The sequence below is a fragment of the Pteropus vampyrus genome, unplaced genomic scaffold (genome assembly GCF_000151845.1).
Source record: "Pteropus vampyrus isolate Shadow unplaced genomic scaffold, Pvam_2.0 Scaffold379, whole genome shotgun sequence".
NCBI classification, from domain to species: Eukaryota; Metazoa; Chordata; class Mammalia; order Chiroptera; family Pteropodidae; genus Pteropus; species Pteropus vampyrus.
In genome coordinates this window covers 1195569-1214480 of record NW_011889160.1, presented here as the reverse complement: position 1 = coordinate 1214480, position 18912 = coordinate 1195569, and the positions used below count along the sequence as shown (strand labels likewise).

The window sequence follows — 18912 nt, the reverse complement described above, 5'->3', positions numbered from 1 at the left end:
GCAGACAATCTCGATGTGCCGAAGGTGGAAAAACCTCAAAGTATATTGCTGAATGAATATATAGCAAGGTGGGTATAGGTAGGTGCATGTGATACGCCATCTTTTGTGCAAAAAAAAAAAAGAGGGGATTTCATGCTTGTTTATGCTCAGACGGTCCCTGGAATGGCGCAGAAAATCCTGGCAGCTGCTGTGCCCATGGAGAGAAGAATGGGGGTCTAGGGGAGCAGGGAGGCAGGCTCGGTTCACACTCTCTGCCCTTTTATGCCCTTGGGATGCTGTACTACGTGCCTGTTATCTTTCCAATCATTCGTTCAAGTCCTTCCCTGGCTCCCACCTGGGCATCTCCACCACGGCCTCATTCTCCTCTTCATAAGCTGGAGCCACCTCTGGGCCTCGAGGGCTGATGCTGCCGTCCCGATGCTCGTCCTCCTCCCAGTGAGAGTCGATCTCCTCCAGGATGAGATCCGGCTCCTCTGGCCCTCCAGGAAGGATGCTGACTGCAGGGGACACAGGGTGGAGGGGAGAGCAGGCTTGGGGCTCTGAGTCCCAGGGACCACATAGGGAGCCTTGGCCGTCACCGGCTGTGCGCCAATTCCGAGCCAAGGAGTGGACATGACACCAATCTCAGCAGGACCATTAGCAACCAGATCAGCGCTAAAGTGATGGGGTGAAGTCCAAAGTCATTCACCCTGTCTCCTTCCATTTAGTTTCCCTCTCTTTATCCACTTGAGACAGAGCTTCCATTACAATTGGTCTGTTTCTCCTTGGGGCCTCTTTCTCAGAGTTTGTGCAGAAGCAGAAACAATGCTTCTAACCACAGTATTGCAGGTGATGCCAAAAGATCCAGGCTCAGTGTCCGCCTGCCACGTCCAGGTGCAGGGCGGCTAGAATGTCTCGAAGAATGCAGAGAGAGCTTACCCACTGCCTGCTCTCTAGATGCCGCCCCCTGGCGATAGCATACTATATGCCCATAATCACGACACCTGCTTGTGGGAGTCTTTCTCTGCCTCCTGGACCTAGAGGCTCCACCCTCTAAGGGGATCAACTTTCTTGGGGAGGTGGTCCCACCTTCAGAGAGGAGTCTGCAATTTTCAACATTTCTCCATGTACCCCGCTCCCCAGCAATGAAAACACTGTGGGGCTGTGAGCTTGGCAGAAGTGGGTGCAGGAGAGTTTCAGGAATCCAAGCGCACCCCCAGGCAGGAGAAAGAGAGAAAGAGGGAGATTGTCTGCAACCAGGTGTTTCTAAAAAGCTCCAGGGGTCTTGGTGGCCCTCAAGCCAAACGTGCATTGCTAACAGCGACTTTAAATGGAAATTGGCCTCAAGTCTTATCCCATGACTTTGGAAGTTATTGTTCATGGTATAGAACAATAATAATAATAACAGCAGTTACATTTATTGAGCTCTTACTATGTGCCAGGCCCTGTGCTAAGTGATTTACGTAAATTCACTCAATTAGCTTCATATCGATCTTTTGAAGGGGGAATAATTGTTATCCTCATTTTATTTTCCCTCTTTTTTTCCCTGTGTTATTCCCCATTTCACAAAGAAGCAAACTGAGACGTAGGTCAACACCTTCCTTTAATGAGCACTTCCCACGTGCCGGGCACAGGGCTGAATACTTTCTAAGTGTCGCCTCAGCCCTCATTCCTGCCTCCTGGCTTCTAGGTATAGATATTATCCTGCCTCCCAGAGGAGCACCTGCCTGCCCTCCAGGGAAACATGCCACATAAATCTTGAAGTAACCTTTCCCACAGCCGGTCCTGGCTCCTCTGGCCCTACAGGCAGCCCTGGGCTTTGACCAGGGAGGTCCTGTATGGCCCTGAATCCAGTAATGGAATACGTCACATGTGTCATTCTGTGTTGCCGTCCAGCAATGATGTGGCATCTCCACCCAGAGAGACCACTTGGAGTGCCAAGTTTCTGCCTGATATAGCAGGGGACATTTGGGGGACAGAACATCCCCTGGCCTGTGAGCTCATTAGCGTTCGTGGCGATGAAAGGTTAAGAATAGTACTTTCCCCATTTTATAGACCAGAGAGCAGGCTCAGAGAGGCTGAGTGACTTGTCGCAGGCCACACAGGATGTCGGAGGCGTGCCAGGTCACCTGACTCCTGCCTCTTTCCCTGGTGTGCTATCCCAGGTGATAAACGTGCCCCGTGAGGGCCTCCCTGGCACTAGCGGCCTCTCCAGAATGGGCACTAGATGAGCCCAGCATTTGGCGTCCTGAAGAGCTGATGCACCCTTGCTCACATTCTCACTTTGCTTTTCATTAACTTTTTCTTTTTCGGTACTATTTAGCAAGTAAGCGTTTTACAAGCATTTTCTCCTTTCAGCTTTGTGCCAGGCCTAATAGGCATTTTGAGGCACACCCTAAACTGTCCCCATTTTACAGCCAAAGAGTCTACGGCTTTGAGAAAAGGATGATGCCCAAGGTACCAGCCAGGAAGGACAGGCATGGGGCACTCAGCCACACTGGTCCCAGCGCAGATCCCCGAGTGAGCCCCTCTCCACGGGCATCTGATTCACAGCCGCCCTGGCTTTTCCAGGGCCCCCAGGTACTCAGGTCACTGACGGCCCAATGAAGCACTGTGAGGGCTCAAGTTCACATGCAAACTGCTCCTTCTAACACATAAACTTTGCCTCCAGTGTCCCTCGTGGGCTTGCCTTCTCCTAGCCAGCATCCTCTCTGCCAGCCTAAAATGTTCCTCAGGGCCACTGAACGGATCTTTGACTCCAACAGTGAAGATCCTAAGCCCCATCTGGGGAAGAAGCTCCTGCTTCCAGGACCAGAGAACAGGAAGCTAGGGTCATGGATTCTAGGCCAAGGTCCTGACCGGATCCCGGGCTGCTGGCAAAGCCCAAGCCCTGGCACAGGCTTCCATCTTCCCTGGCAGGCCCAGGTCCCAGACACTTCGGATGGGGCCTGAAACTGAGGGACCCTGTTTTGATTGCTTTCTCTGCCTCCGATGCTTGCTCAGCCTCAGAGTAATCTTTGCGCAGTCACTCCCCTGCTCAACCACCTTCCATGGCTCCCCATTGCCCACAGCCTACCCCTTAAAATCAATACCTAACTTTTCTAGTTTTACCTTCTGCATCAAGAACTTAAGATTATCTGAAATGCCCGCCATTCTCCCTCTCCTATCTCCAGGCATTTGCTCCTTTACTCCCAAAGACCTACTCTGCCAGGGAGATGGTTGGAGTATATGGGTGGAAGGGAGGGCAGCAGCTGCTGCTCAGACTGTCCTCACAAGTATAGTGTGGGGCCAGTACAGCTGGATCTTCCCAGTTTTTGAGAGAAGCCAGACTCTTATGTAAAGCCACCTGATTTTTAAATGTTGGCAACTAATTCTAATTTTTTAAATCACTCCCCGCCCCAAACACAGACATCTGTGGGCTAGTTGGGACCCAGGGCCACTGGCTCAGGGCTTCCTCCCTGCCACCTCCATACCACAGGCCACTTTCAATCCACCCACTTGTCAGACCTAAGTATTCATTTTAGCCTTATCTGAAGCAATAAGATGCGATCACAGCTTCAATGTGCTCATTTATGCTTTTTTAATATCAATGAAAGTGTCTGTTGCCGTCGACTGATGGCCCACCAACCAACCCTTGGAGTGGGGAATGTGGCCAAGCCTAAGAAGAACCTCTTCTGGGAAAAACTGTGTCCCATGGAGCCACCAACTGTGTGGCAGGCTCCAGGCTGAGGACAGCACAGGTGTCCTCTCCAAGACTATCCTTCACGGGCTTTCCCAGGCTTCCGGTGGGAAGTCCTCCCGCTAACTAGCCTAAATGCCACAGGCTGCCCTTGGCTGACCTTCCCCTTGCTCTGGCGGAAAGGGGTTGGCCTGGGTCCCTGAGCGGCAGCTCTGAGACTGGCGGAGGTGACCGATTCCACCGCACCCTGCCTGGGAGCATGGGGAAGGGCAGGCGTCACTGTCCAAGGAGGGTGGGGAGTCGATGGCCACCCCTTTCCCCCAACAGGTCTTCTCTTCAGGACACCCTTCTCTCCTTCCATCTATCCGTCCGTCTGTCCATCTGTGCTCTCCCAGGCTCCCTTCTCCCTTGTTTCAGAGGCCTCCAGCTGCTGCCGGCCCTGAAACAGAGGAGAAGACAGAGGGTGTGTGGCTGGTGGACAGGCGGAGGGAGCGAATGAGCGAGTGCCTGAGTGAGTGGAGGATGGGGAGGCTGGGGGAAGGAGCAGGGAGAAAGAGGGGGCACTCATCCTCCAGCCTCTCGGGGTCACCCTGTGTCACGTGTTGAATAGTGCCCCCGCAAAACATAATCCAAGTCCTAACCCCTGTTACCTATGAATGTGACCTTGTTTGGAAGGAGGGTCTTTGCAGACATCATTAGTTAAGGGTCTCAGGATGAAAGGGGAGGGGTATGTGACAGACACAGAGGGGAAGGTGGAGACCGGGGCACAGCTAGAAGCCCAGGGACACCAAGGAACCGCACAGCCAGGAGAGAGGCAGGGACAGTTTATTCTTCAGAGCCCCAGGAGGAACCAACCCTGCCAGCACTTGGATTTGGGACTTCTGGCCTCCTGAACTGTGAGAGAATCCGTTTCTGCCGTCTGAAGGCACCCAGTCTGTGGTCTCTTGTTACAGCAGGCTCAGGAAACTAATGCCGGTCTCCGGCCCTGGCATCGGGTCGCCCCATGGCTGCCCCAGCATCCACCCCCGGCTCCCACGCTCCTGCACACAGGGAGGTTCCGTCTACAGCTGGCTGAATCCCACCTCCTTCCAGAGGTGAGGAGAGGAGGACAAGAGGGGCCCGGGGCTGTGTCCTCGGAGCTCTCAGTGGCTCCTGGGGGCTCTCTGTTCCAGGGAACTTTTTTTCATTCAGTTAACACAGCCCGACTGAGCAACTGCTACCAGGCCAGGCGGACTCTAGTCTCTACTCTATGAGAACTTGCTTTATGACCTTGGGCATGTCTCTGCCCCTCTGCCTGCCCCAACAGCTATGGGGGGATCCCTATTATGTACCCTCCAAGGTGGCTGTGAGCTCCAGGAGACTGAGCGAGCCCTGCTCTGAGGCTGTCCCTTCACAATGTCATTACAATTATACAAACGCCATCACCCGTCAGACCGGAGCTCCGGTCAGCTGACCTGTCTGGGCCCCAGTCTCAAAGTGCTCGTAACAATCACCATTGGCCGAGTGGGGCTGGGGTTGGATGCAGCCTTGCAGACATGGCAAGGACCATGGTCCTGGGGCCTGTCCATGGTGAAATAAGGCCACCACTTACAGCCCCTGAACTCTGTTTTGCTCACCTCTGGCACTCATCACAGGCCTGGCACATAGCAGGCCCTCCATGATCATTTGTGGGTGGACAGATGGATGGATGGACAGATGGATGGATGGATGATGGATGGATGAATGGGTGGGTGGGTCGGAGGTTGGATGGGTGGATGGACGGATGGATGGTTGGATGCCCTGTCTACTGCATGCCTTTCCAGAGGCCATGAAATGACCGAAGAGCAGATTTTGAGCCCTAGCCCACCCCTCCTGGCCTCAGTCTGCCCCCCAGTCCCTGTGCAGTTGGATGAAAGGCAACATGCACCTCCCCAACCCAGCTACAGTAAGGAGATGCCTTCTCAACTGAAGGGAGCTGGAGTCTATGGGGTCCAGTTCTCCCAGGAAGACCCCGTCTCCCTCTCCTCACCCCCCAACTGGGGACTCTGCTTAACCAAACTCACTGGCTCAGCTGCCAGGGAGCAGTGGGGAGCTCTCTCTGGGTGTTCCCAGTAGGAAAGGGGGCCCACTGACTTGGCCCCAAAAATGGCTTCTCTCAATGGAAGTGGGAAGGCAGGCCAGGTCCTTCCTCCATCTCCCCAGCCCCTAACGGGGCCTCCGGCCACCACCTGGCTCTGGGCCACGCTCTGGCTACCTGGCCAGGCTGACCTGAGGTGGTGCCTACAGAGCACAAGAGACCCTGACTGTGCCTCCTGAGCACATCCGGGCCTGGCCAGGCACCACCCACGCACGCTCACACCGAGCACCCCTCCCAGAAACAGACACGAGGACCCACTGACATGTCACTTACTGGTCTGCACGTCACATGTCACAGGGGAATCAGGCTCCTGCATGGGGAGGAAGGGGAAAAAACTGCTGTGGCCTCCTCATTGCTCTCTCTACTACCCCTCCCAGCACATTAGGAGCAGGAAGGTTTTCCTCCTCCCCTGCGGGGACACCCACAGGAGGTCCCCTGGCGTCGGGCTCCAGTCTCTCCCTACCAGGATCACACTTGGTCCCACCTCGGCTCCCTGCCCAGGCTGGGCCCCCCATCTGGAATGTCCTCTCTTCAGTTCTCTGTGCATGAAAAACCTCCTCCCGCCCTCCCCCGCAAGGCTGTTGCAAAGTTCCATGTGCACGGAGGTCTCTCCTTTGCCGGCACCACACCATCTCTGCCCCAACTCCATCCTCGGGGCCCCTCCTCCCTGTGAGGGCACCTCCACTGACTAACCGTTGCTGCCACCAGGCCCCCCTTTCCTCCTCTTGGAAAACTCCAAAGCTGAGCTTTCGCCGCCACCCACAGAGGCTACATGAACACAGGGCCCGAGGGCTCGGCCTACAGGGGAGGGGGCCCTGAGGCTCCCTGTCCACCTCCTACTGCAGCAGGACTAGGATCCGGGCCTCCCGCCTCCCATGAGGTGCTCCTATGAAGATGTCTAATCGTCCCCAAGAGAGAAGGGCCAAAGGCCAGGTTCTTGGAGAGGGAGGGGAAGAGGTGACACGGGTATGCGGGAGCCCTAGGCTGTCAGGAATGCACACAGAGCCACTGGCTTTCTTGGAGCCCCACTTCTTCCCAGAACATTCCAGTCCTCTCTTGTCTCTGGGCCTTTATACATGCCGATCCTCTGCCTGAAGGGCCCTTTCCAAACCACCTGCCTTCACTTTCACCCACCCATTTCCTGTTCCTCCTTTAAGTCTCAGCCTGCAGGCCACCTCCACTGGGAAGCCTTCCCTGATGCTCCTGGAAGGCTCCTCCTCTGCACCCCACATCCTCTCCACTCCCCACCATGGAAGCACTTCCCCGACCAACCGTGACCTCCTGACAGGCAGGGCCGGGCCAGCCCTTTCAGTCTGTGGCCACAGTGCCTCAGAGAGTGTGTGAGCTGTGCAAACAGGCAGGCTGGGTGGGCTGGGTTCCCGCTGCAGGCTCCCTCTTCCTTCTGTACGACTGCCACCCCAGGGACACAGGGCAACCATCTTACCCTTGCCTGAGTTCCCAAGACCCCTCCTGCCACCATCCAGGGTCCCCGCTCTCCCAACTCAGCACCCACCTGCTCCCCAGCCTTCCCACGGAGCACCGGCTGTGGCAGGGCCCGCTCCAGCCTGTGCAGGAGCCATGCCATCAACCTGTGGGTGGGAGAGAGTGATCATGTCACGTGGGAAAGTGAGACCAGCGGCAGATCCCCTCTCCATGCCCCCCACCACCCCCTACAAAACAGACATCGAGCCTGCCAGAGGCAGATGAGAACCCAGACAAAGACCATCGTTCCCCTCCCTGTCCCTCCCAGGCAGGTGTCCGTCTACTGCTCAGACCCCAGCAGGCAGCTCAGGCCCCGCCAACCTCCACCCCACCCCCAGAGGTGCATTCAGGCCCCTCACACACGGCCAGGTAGGACCATGTGGCAGTCCCTACACCGATTTTAAATGCATGTGTCCTTTAGCCCAGCAACTCCATTGCCTCTGATTTATCCTATAGATTTACTTGCATGAGAGTGAAATGATGCCTGTACAAGGCCATTGCTTGCAGCAAAGAGTGGAAACAAAGCTAAACGTCTACTGCGTGGTTACGTAAAAGCTGGTATGTCCATATAACGGAGTACCACCCAGCTGCAGACCTGAATGTATAAAACCACCTCGAAGATACATTTTTAGGAGAAAAAAAGCAAGATGCAGAAGAGAATATATGATTTGCTACTGTCAGATGGGTGTGACCTGTACTCGCAAGTTTGTTTGTGCCTAGAAAATACGGGAAAGGAAGAGAAGCTGCTGATGCGATTGCCCTGGGAAGGGGCCTTGGAAACCCCTTTGAATTTTCTCCCAGGGGCATGTGTTACTTTTATACTTTAAAAAACCAGTTTGGTGAATGTTGGGTGTTCGGCTGGGGTGAGGCACTGATCTTGCTTCCCGTGGGAGGTGTGGCATTTAGGGGGGCTCACCTGGCAGGGTCTCCGGGAGGTGGCAAGGGGGAATCCGGGGTGCCAGGCTGGTGCTCTGGGGTCAGCTCTTCCTCAGGCTCTGGGGGCCCGGGAGTGGGCAGGGTGGGGCTCTCCAGGGCCTGTAGCACAGGCTCCGTTTCCAAGTGGGGTGCTGGGGGCTCTAAGTGGCAAGGGAGCGGGAGACTAGATGACATGGCAGGGCTCCATGTGACCCGTCAAGGACACAGGGGGCCAGAATTAAGGGGCCACTATGACTGAGTAGGGAGCCCCTTGGGACCACCCAACTACTCCTATCACCAGACAGACACAGAACTGAGGCCCAGGGTGGGGAAGGGACTGTCTAAGGCCTCATAAGGCTATCCCAGGTCATTGGCCTCGCGGCCTGGACTGGGAGGGAGTTCTAAATCCCCACCCCCCCACACCCAATAGCTGGCTCCTAGCAAGCCTTGAACCCCTCCATAGCCCGAGTGAGTGCTAAGGTCCTTCCCTGGGATCCCCCAGGTTCCAGTTGTACCCCCAGCCCAGACAGCCCCTTCCTGGGTCCCCTCTCTATACCTGGGCCCAAGGCATCATCTGCAGCAGGTTCATCTCTGGAGCCCTGGATCGTAAACAAGGAGTGAGGGCATGGAGCAAAGCAAGCCCTGTATATGTCTCCCCTGGCCAGCTGTGCCCTGTCTCGTCCTTCCTCCGAACCCCCTGTCTCTCTTGCAGTCACTCTTCCCATCGGGGACCTTCCAGGGAAGGGAGCACCCCCTCTGTGGGTTCCAGGAATGGGGTGGGGATAGACCATTAGAGTAGACAGGCCCTTCCTGGGACCCCAGAAAGGGTCAGTTTCTGGCTCTCCCTTTTCCTCCACTTACCTGGGAGGTTTTTGGAGGCTGAGGCAGCACTTTCTCCAGATTCTGCTCAAACCACCGGAGCAGCCTGGGCCCAGGCCTGCAGAGGGGCTGGTGGTCAGTAGAGTGGCCCGAAGGAGTGGCCAGCCACACTGTTCTGACTGCCTGCTGGGGTCCCAGGCCTTGACCGGCCCTTTCTCACACTCTCTCCCTCGGCACAATGGGGTTCTTGTGCTGGATAGTCTTCGGGGGGTCTTAGGTGATGAAGGAACTCCCACCAACCTCAGACCAGGCTCGGGAACAACAGGCCCAGTGTGGGCCTCCTGGACAGCGGGTGAGGGGCGGGCACTGCTTAGGGACCTGAATGTAGCAGCGGGGCTCCCTGTGACTGGGACCGACAGGTCTAGTTTCATGGGGACGTGAGCAGTGCAGTCAGATAGGGCCCCACTGTTAGAAGGGCCCGTTTTTTAATGCTCTGTTGTTACGGTCTTAAACTCTGCACTGGGCCCCACAAATTATGTCACTGTGCTGGGGCCAACATTAGGTTCTGTGTTGTGCTGGGCACAGGGTTTAGGAGTTACTGACAAAAGCCCCTGAGCTTGAGCACCCTACTGTCTGAAGAATGAATAAGGGAAGGAATGAATGAGTGGGATGAATGGAGATGAATGCACGACTCTGGATTTCTAGGAGAGATTGCAAACTGGAGGCTTCGGGCTTATTTGGGAAGCCCACAGTGTTCTGAAAACTTTCAATTGCTTGGCATCATTTAAAACTAAGGATTTGACATAAAAACCTAAATGTCTAGTATCTCTTTAAAAACTGGAGGATCTAGAACCCACACTCCCGCAGGGCAGAGAAAACTGGAGCTGAGCAGGGCCCCTCCCCGGAGAAGAACACAGGCTCTCCCATTTGCCATAGTGCTCACATAGCTGCCACCCGCTTTAGTCAGCTCTGAGCAGTTTGATGCTCTTACCAACTGTGAGGCTAACTGGGACATCCCAATGTCCCCCATGGTGGCCTAGGCCCTGCCTCTGGGCTCCACATGGCACCCACCCATCTGTGAGGAGCCCATCCATGCCTCCTCCCGTCCTCAGGAGGTGGCCCCTACCTGGGGATCCCCCAGTAATCAACACAACAAACCATGGGTAACACGAGGCCCATCATCTCCATTGTGTATATGGGAAAAGTGAGGTACAGAGAGACGAAAGGCATGTTCAAGGTCACACACTGAGGTGGTAGAGGATCCTGCTCTCAAACACGAGGCTTGGACTCTGAACACTGCCCCCCACCCCACACACTGAAGATGAGGCTCAGGGCCTCCCAAACCAGTGCTCGGGGACGGGGACTCACCCAGTGTCCTGCGCCCTTAGGGCCTCATTGGGTCCATCTGCCGAAGAAAGAAAGGTGGTGAGCAGCGAGAGGCCCGCCCAGAGCCTCTTAGTCACCCCAACTCAAAATCACGTTTGAACCCTGGGGCCAGTCAGATGGGAAGTCTCCCCAGGGACAGGGTGCGGCCCAACCCCACCCCTCCTCAGCCCTAGCCCTGTATATGCATCCTGCCTCCTGGACGTACCTGAGTCCCCAGGGCTGCAGTGCCCAAGAATCTCTGCCCCTGCCTGCTGAGAGAGACAGACAGACGGACAGACATGGGCAGAAAGCCCAGGTGCTGACCTCCCACCACCCCTTCCCCACCGACCCTCAGCTCCCAGCCCCTGCAGTACCTGAGCAGGGCCCTCCAGGCCACTACGAACAGGCTGTGGGACGACCTTCTCCATACCCTTCTTGAGCCAAGTCAGCACCCAGCCACTGGGGCTGCAGAGGGGACAGAGGTGCCAGCCCACCCTCAGCCTCCCCAGCCTCAACTCGGTCGGGATAGCAGCCCACAGCCACAGAACCCTATCTTCAAACCTCTATCTCCCCCACTGTGAGACTTCAGACACGTCTCCTCCCCCCCACCGCCCCCACAACCTAGCGTCCCTCTCTGGAAAGTGGAGGACACCAACCCTTGGTGAGTCAGGCATGCCCAGTGCCATCCCGAGCCCACCCTATCAGATGCTCAGTGGGAGTAGTCAGTTCTCTTCATCATCCTGGCTCCAGGGGTCCCCGTCCTGCCTTTGGCACACAGCCTATGCCCCAGCAAGGCTAAGGGTTTCCCGTGGGGCACTCCTTGTGGCTGAAGCTGGTCCACTTAAATATGAGGGTCACAGGCTCACTGCCTGAGGCCAGCCCAGCACACACAGCACCAATGGTCTCAAAATATTTGAGCCAACTGGGAGATTTTGTGTAAAAGTCTGGATTTCTGGCTTCATGGGAAAACCAGTGGAGCTGCATTTCCCCCACGCACTGGGAAACCTCTGGCCCTACCTCTGTTTCTCTGGGTCTCATTGCCCATTTGGCCAGGAGGCTCCCACTCACTGCCTGAGGCCCCTTCCAGCCAGCTCCTAAAAAGGTTCCAGCCTTTGCCTAGGAATGACTGTGGACCTGGGAGCAGTGCCAGACCCCATCCCCCAGTGGCTCCCTAGCTTGGGGGAGGGGCTGGCCCTAAGGAGAAGGGTGGGTAGCATGGTACCTGTTCACTTCGGGAACCACAGCAACCTGGGACTGGACGGATGTGGGCGAAGTAGGGGTAGCCTTCTGGGTGTCTGGAAAAGAGTCTCTCACACTTTAGATCTGGAGCCTCTCAGAGGCCCATTTCTACCCTGTGAGGAGGTCAAGTCAGAGGCAGGGGAGAGGGGAGAACCCTGAGGGGGTAAGAAGGCTGGGGTTCCAACTCAGCTCAGCTAAAAAGTCCCCAGGAGCCCCCCCCTTAGCTTTTCTGAGCCTCCGTTTCTCCATCTGTAAAAGGGGCATGCCAGCCTCCTCGTTCCTCTGCAAGGCTCTGAGGGGGAAGACATGGCCGCTCCCACCGCCCGGCCTGCCAGCCTGGGTTTCCCGCACTCACCCTGAGGGCTTCGAGCAGTCTCAGCTACTTCCTCCCCTTCGAATGGCTCCTCGGGTGGCTGGTGGGTTCAAACAGGACCACATAAGCCCTCAGAGAGACCAGCCGATGTGCTCAAAGGAAAATTCTAGAGCAGTGCTGCTCAAAGGCTGGTGGGTGGACCAGTGTCCGTCTTCAAACTTACTGGTCCACAGGGAATAAGCAGTTTACACCAGAATGTCTATCAACACACTAAAAGTCTGACTGCAAAACAAATACCAACTGAACTAAGCAGTGTGTTTAGTTATATAGTATCTTTACATTCTAGCGAGCTCCTAATCTCATCGTGGACTAATAAACAGTTAGTTCATGGACTCGTTACTTCTTCGAGTAGCTCTGTTCTAAACTCTAGAGGTTGGCAAACAATGGCCCGTAGGCCAAATCCAGCCTGCTGCTCATTTTTATAAATAAAGCTTTATTGGGACACAGCCATGCTCATTCATTGACATATCGTCTATGGCTGTTTTCACATGACAATGGCGGAGTTGAGTAATTAGCAGAGATGGCATGACCCACAAAGCCTAAAATATTTACTCTCCCGTCTGTTACAGAGCCAGGTGACCTCCATGTTCCCTTCTGGTTCCAACTTTCTCTGCTGTGGATGGTCCATGGGGGCAGCTTCCCTCCGCTGGGAATTCCCTGACAGCAAAGCCAGCCTGCCCTTCCTTACCCTCCACTTCTTACCGGGGACTCATCCTCTAGCTCAGCCTCCTGCGGTGCTATTTCAGGCTCTGGCTCTGGTTCCAGCTGCATCACCAGTGCAGGCTCTGGCTCTGGTTCTGTCCTCTCCTCCTCCTCCATCTTGGTCTTCTGAGGAGTCCCTGGGGGCTGAGGCAGCACCCTCTGGACCCAGCCCAACATCCTGACACCTGCAGGGGACAGAGTCCTTAGGCCTCTCAGAGTGCTCACAGTTGCTCTCACCATCAGGGGCCACTTTTGTGAGTTACATGTTTTCTTTTCCTCTCATGTTTGAAAATATTTTGCAATTATATCTCCAGGTATTCGCCTTATAGAAATACTCAAGCCCACACACACATGTGTAAAAAGAGGTTGGTCACAACAGTGCTAAAGTAAAATGCGGAAAACATCCAAATACCCATCAGTGGGAGACCGGTTATCAGAAAGCGCCTAAATGCTCACCTGTAAGAGGGGCAGGTATTAAACAAATTACAATACATCCAACAATGGAATATATGGAGCCATTTTAAAAAGCAGATCTATCTGAACTAACAGAAAGAGACGTCCATGCTCTGGACTCTAGTCATGAATAGATCAGTTAAACTCTCGGTGCCTCGGTTTGCTTGCCTGTACAATGGTGTGTTTATAATACCTACCTTGTGGGGGTGACTGAGAGGATGAAGAACAGTGGCTGGCACACACTGAGAGCTTCACGAATGTTGGCTGCGACCGTTATTTGGTGTCAAGCAAAAACACTTACTGTGAATATTGGCATTTATGTTCAGTATAATCCCATTATAGATTTAAAAAAATACGTTATAATATATAAATGGAAAATCTATTTTGTTTAATAGACCAAATTAACCTACTTTCATGATTTAAATATTTTTAAGAGACAGTGACAGTTTAACCCCTTTTTAATGGTTGACGGTAGCGTTTCAGCCCTATCTTATATGGGTTCAATTTCTGGTATCATTTATGTTCGGGGAACTTGGAGCCCCTGCCCTCATGGCTAGATCCCTGCAGGATGGCCTGGCCCAGCAGACTCCACACAGCTCAGTGTATGCAGACTCCCAGGCCTGAGAAGTCCCTTGTGGAGCACTAACTAACGTGGTGTGACCCCAAGCCCCAGCCATGGGCAGCTGAGACGTTGGCACAGGGCTTTTCTGTCCCTCCTCTACCAGGAACCCTGGCCCCAGGCTGAAAAGGGCAGGCACAGGGCCCAGGATCCCTGGGGCCCCAGCACCCAGCTCCCCCAAGCCCCTGGTCCTGCTGGCTGCCTTACTCACAGCTCTGCTCTCTACTCCGGCCTCGGGAGCCCAGCACCTCATATGAGAGGTGTGGTGGGGACAGAGTTGTGGCTCAGTCTCCAAAACGGTAAACATGGGCCAGACGTGAGCACTCTGGTCTTCCATTTCCCTGCCGAGTCGAGGTGTAGATGCAGGGATTACCAAGGTCGGTAGAGCCCCAGGTCACATTAGTTTAAGATGGCGGAACCAGCAGCCCCACAAGCCAAAAGTGAGCGAAGTGCTCTCCACCTCATCCTCGTTCTCACCACCTTTGGCCCAGTCCCAGTAAAAATGAGTGTTTTCATCACCTCTTTACAGCAAAGGAAATGGAGGCACAGAGAGGTCAGTAGACTAAACGAAAGGAACGCAGCCAGTACGTGGCCAAGCCGAGTTTATACTCAGGTCTGCCTGTCTCCAGATGTCCCACATCTACGCCCGACGGTACTGGCATCGCTTCTTCTGTGAGCCAGTCCTGCAAACCCTCTCGCGGCAGGCAGCAATTCTGGCTCCTGTTTCTGAACCTTCTGGAAATGACTAGGGAAGCTTTCTTCACTCCCGAATTGTCTTCTTCCTCCAGACTCAGCCCAATGGAAACTTTTGCAAATCCCTCCCACCTTTCGGCCATGTCCCTGCCAACTCTGCTTTGATGAGGGTGGCTCAGGTAGGAAGGAGGACCTGAGAGAGGTAGCCCAGGACAACGGTGGTGCCTGGACTACCAGCCTTTCAGAATCTTCTGGGGAGCTGGTAAAAACACAGATTCCTAGGTCCCTCTAAAGCCTCTGAAGGACCTAGAATCTGCATTTCTACAAGATGCTCCTGAAGATTCTGAGGCACGCTAAGGTTTGAGCCCCACCAGAAGCGTAGGAGAAGGAAGCCTCAGGTTTCCCAGCCTGGCCTGTTTCTCTAAGTCTTAACACCTTGCTAGAAGAACATGGGGATCCCGTCAGCAATCCCACCGAGCCGCCACCTTATCCTGAGTTACCTGCTCAGATGCCGACCACCAGCCAGAAAGTGCCTGCTCCCTCCCACTAGCAGCTGTGGCCTCTCAAACACTGGGGATTAATTGCCTGCACCAGACAGGGCCGTGTGCAAAGGATTAGCAGGTGCCAAACAGGGGTGGGAGGTGGCGGTGGAAGAGAGGAGGTCGATGCCTAGGGAGCCAACGACAACTCCCCAGGGCCCCCAGAGAAAGAGCCCCGGGTAGCCCAGGTTTGGGGCACCACGAGTTGTTAGGGGATCTGCCCAGGTACGAGGGGCCCGGCTCCCCACCTGCCTTAGCCAAGTCGTAGAGTGGCTGGTGGGACAATGACAGCTTGGAGCCCCATGTGGTTCTGGGAGACTCCTCAAGGTGGCAGGGTCATGTAAACTGTCAGTGACAGTGGCAGGAGCCACCCCCCAGCTCTCCGGCCACAGCTCCAGGACTCAGACAGATTCTCTCTGGTCCAGGGTCTTCTGCAGCTGGGTGAGGCCTCGGCAGCCCTTGCCAGAATGGCTGTGGTCCCAGGGCTGGGCCTTTAAGAGGGATCCAAGGACTCACAGATGACTGACTGCATGTGAGCTGGCCCCCAGAAAGGACACAGAGATCTAGAGAGAAAGGACAAGGGGAACTGAGGTCCGGTGAAGAGGGGCTCAGCGAGCTGACAGGAGCTGGGTGGGGAGTGGGGTAGAGGGATGTTCAGTGAAGGGGCCGGAAACTGACTTGATCATCCACAACATTTCTTGAGCTCTCCCTATGTGTCTGGCAGCACAGTGAGCAAGGCAGGCATGGGACCTGCTCTCACGGAGCTTCCGTTCAACGGAGGAGGCAGAAATAAAACAGGTTAAAGATGAATAAAGAAATATTGCAAATTATGCTGGGTTCTATGAAAGAAACAGATGGGACAGAGACATGTGTGTAGCGGTGGAAAGCAGGGACTAGTCAGGTCTCTCCAAAGAGGTGGTTATTTGAGCTGAGACATGAAAAGCAAGATCTGAGTGAACAATGTTCCAGGTAGAGGACACTGCACAGGTAAAGGTCCTGAGGCTGGAATGAGCTCAGAGGCACCTGAGGAACAGAGAGGAGGCCGGGGGGAGGGGAGAGTGGTGGGAGATGTCCAGAGGAAGGCCAGGACAGATCACATAGGCCAGGAAGCCATGCAAGAAGATCGGTTTCAGATGACGGACTGTGGAGGCCCACAATGGTTTTGAGTAGCAGCCGAACATGGTCTGTGCGGCTGTTGTGTAGTGGGCAGGTGTGGGAGCAGAATACTGGTCAGGAGGCTGCAGAGGCACAATTCAATTTGTGACTGGATGACCCCCGGGCTCCTTCCTAGACCAGACTTCTGAGATGCAGCCCCGCAAGGCAGCTGGTGTGGGAGAACATTCTTTCTTCCAGAAAGACTCGACACCAATGGCGAAGCTCAATGAGGCTCCTGTCCCTCCTCTGTAAATATACCAGGCTGCAGGGGGTCAGGGCTCCTCTCCATAGCACCTCTAGCCAGGCCCCTGGCTGCGCCTGGGCCTGCAAGTGATGGCCTAGGTCATCAGTGATAGCCACCCTTCCTCTGGCTTGACAGAGACCGGTGTAGAAATGACGGGACTTGGACCAGGCAGGTAGCAGTGGAGCCAGAGAGAAAGGGGAGGGGAAGGAAAAGGGAGGTGTTGAGGGGACTCAGCCTGGGCAACTGGGGGGCAGGTGGTGTCATTTACCAAAAAGGGGAAGCCTGGACCTGGGGTGTGAAGAAGAGTTTAGGGGGGAAATCACAAACTCTATTTTGTTAAGATGTCTGAGAGACATCCAAGTGGCAATGTGCAGTAGGTGGTGAGGGGGGTGTGTGTGTGAGTGCATGTGAGTGCATGCATGTGTGTGTGCGTGCGCATGTGCGTGTGTGTCTGGAGCTTAGGGAGAGGTGGACTAGATATAGAAATGTTGGAGGCATCAGCTCAGCTCGTAGATGATGCTTAGGCCGTAGGACTGATGGAGACCAGCCAGGGAATCCATCGTAAAGGAAGGAAGAGGACCAAAGATGGCCCCTGGACTCTCTGGCACACTTTGAGGTTGGGAAAAGGAGGAGGAGATAGGATAGGAGTCTGAAGTAGCCGCTAGTGAGGGGCGAAGAGAAGCAGGAAGCGGGGTGTGCTGTAAGCCAAGAGGGGTGAGTGTGCTGAGGGGGAGTGGCCATGTGGGACCACTGTGTGAGCGGCGTGAGCGGAGGCTGGACATGTGCCCCTTGGACTGGGCAACCTGGAGGCAGCGGAGCCCCTGGGGAGCGGGCAAATTCAGATGGGCCCGGGTGAAGAGTAACGGGGTGCAGAATGAGGAAAAGGTACAAAGCTCAGCCCCGCCCAGTCTGGATGACTCGCATGTGTATGTATATGCATACAAAAGTTCAAAATTAGCCAGATTAGCCTGCCTTGTCTACGGCTGTAAACACAGGTGGTAAAACTATAAAGAAAAGCAGCGGTTATGCTATGAAGCAGGCAAGCAGTTACCTCTTGCAGAGTGTTGGGGGTTGTGCCTGGGAAGGGGTACGTGGAAGCTTCTAGGGGCTGGCAGGGCCCTGCTTCTTGGTTTCATTAGCCAGTATCTATTTTTAAAAACAACTTTATCGAGGTATAATTTATATGCCACAAAATACACCCGTTTTAAGCCAACATCCAGTGATTTTTAGTAAATTGCCTTAGCTAAGCAACTAGCACCATCTAGTTTTAGAATGGTTCCAACACCCATCACCCCAACAAGCTCCCTCGGGCTTGATGACAGTCACTCCCCATTCCCACCCTCAGCCCCTGGCAACCACTAATCTGCCTTCTGTCTCCAAGGATTTGCCTTTTGTGGATATTTTAAATAAGTTCATCATACAATATGTGAAGTGTTTTTGTGTCTGATTTCTTTCACTTAGCATAATCACCCACTCTGTAGCATATATCAGTTCCTCATTTCTTTGGCATTCCCAAGAGTATTCCATGCTCCAGATACACCATAGTCTGTCTGTCTGTTCACTTGTCAGTGGACACTTGGGTGCTTTCAACTTTGGGGCTATAATAAATAATGTGAACATTTGCGTTCCAGTCTTTTTGCGGACATACAGTTGCATTTCTCTTGGGGAGATTCCTCGAGGTAGAATTGCTGGGTCATATGGTGAATTTATATTTCTCTTTTAAAGAAACTGCTAAACTGTTTCTGCAAAGTGGCACCCCATGTCTTGACTTGCATGGTAGTTACACGGGGTCTCGCTTTATAAATTATTGGTTACATTGCTTATTTATACTTTTTCTGTATTTTGTTATATTTTATAACTTTGAAAGAGTTTAAAAAATGAATTTGGGGTGCTGCATGGAGTCAACTCTAGGAAGGTTTTCCAAGACGCGCTGGACTTGGGGCTGCTGCTTCGGGGCTGCATGGAGCACCATAGGGAGCCAAATCCTACATAATCTTACGAGCTCGGTTCCTGGGCAGGTGTATGCAAAGCATGTGCCAATAAATGAGAACGGGCTAGGTCCTCCCAGGGTTTCCTCACCTGGGGGGTCCGTTTCCAATGGTTGTGACCAGAGTGGTGGGTATTCCCCTGGGCTTTGGGGTGCTGGGCTTAGGCACTCGTGACCTTCCTTTCCTGGGAAGGAGGGATGGAGGCTGCGGGCCCACAGGGGGCTGGGGATGATGTATCACCTGCTAATCCCTGTCCTGCTGAGGCCACCACTCTCCCTGATCTCCTTATGCTGACCCTGGATACTGGCCATGGCTAATCTCTGCCGCTGTAGCCCCAAGGGCTGGCGGGCAGGGCAGTGCCCTCTTCCCTGAAGTTTGCAGGTGGTGAGGGAGAGCCCTACCGGCTCACAGACACCACCTCATAGCAGGGCCTAGGATCCTGGCGTAACACAGATGGGAGCCTTGAGGCCCAGAGAGAGACAGTAACTAGTCTAGGGTCACACAGCCTGCTCTGGCCAGCCCTGGCATGGCCACTGCCAAGGCTCCCTGTCC

The 18912-nt window shown here is 54.5% G+C and overlaps 1 protein-coding gene across 1 annotated transcript in view; it reads right to left on the bottom strand.

Annotated features, from left to right (window-relative positions):
* CNGB1 (cyclic nucleotide gated channel beta 1) overlaps positions 1 to 12846 on the bottom strand; it is a gene marked incomplete at its 3' end in the record, with an annotated part of 50708 nt that extends 37862 nt beyond the window's left edge. The window contains exons 1-12 of the mRNA XM_011379970.1: positions 12670 to 12846; positions 11950 to 12007; positions 11578 to 11650; positions 10730 to 10820; positions 10582 to 10624; positions 10359 to 10395; positions 9033 to 9108; positions 8728 to 8770; positions 8173 to 8332; positions 7288 to 7363; positions 6048 to 6084; positions 335 to 497 (exon numbers count right to left, since the gene is read on the bottom strand). Of these exons, the coding sequence (XP_011378272.1) occupies positions 335 to 497; positions 6048 to 6084; positions 7288 to 7363; positions 8173 to 8332; positions 8728 to 8770; positions 9033 to 9108; positions 10359 to 10395; positions 10582 to 10624; positions 10730 to 10820; positions 11578 to 11650; positions 11950 to 12007; positions 12670 to 12846 (1034 nt within the window). The remainder of the gene's footprint in view (positions 1 to 334; positions 498 to 6047; positions 6085 to 7287; positions 7364 to 8172; positions 8333 to 8727; positions 8771 to 9032; positions 9109 to 10358; positions 10396 to 10581; positions 10625 to 10729; positions 10821 to 11577; positions 11651 to 11949; positions 12008 to 12669) is intronic.
* Positions 12847 to 18912: the final 6066 nt, after the last annotated feature.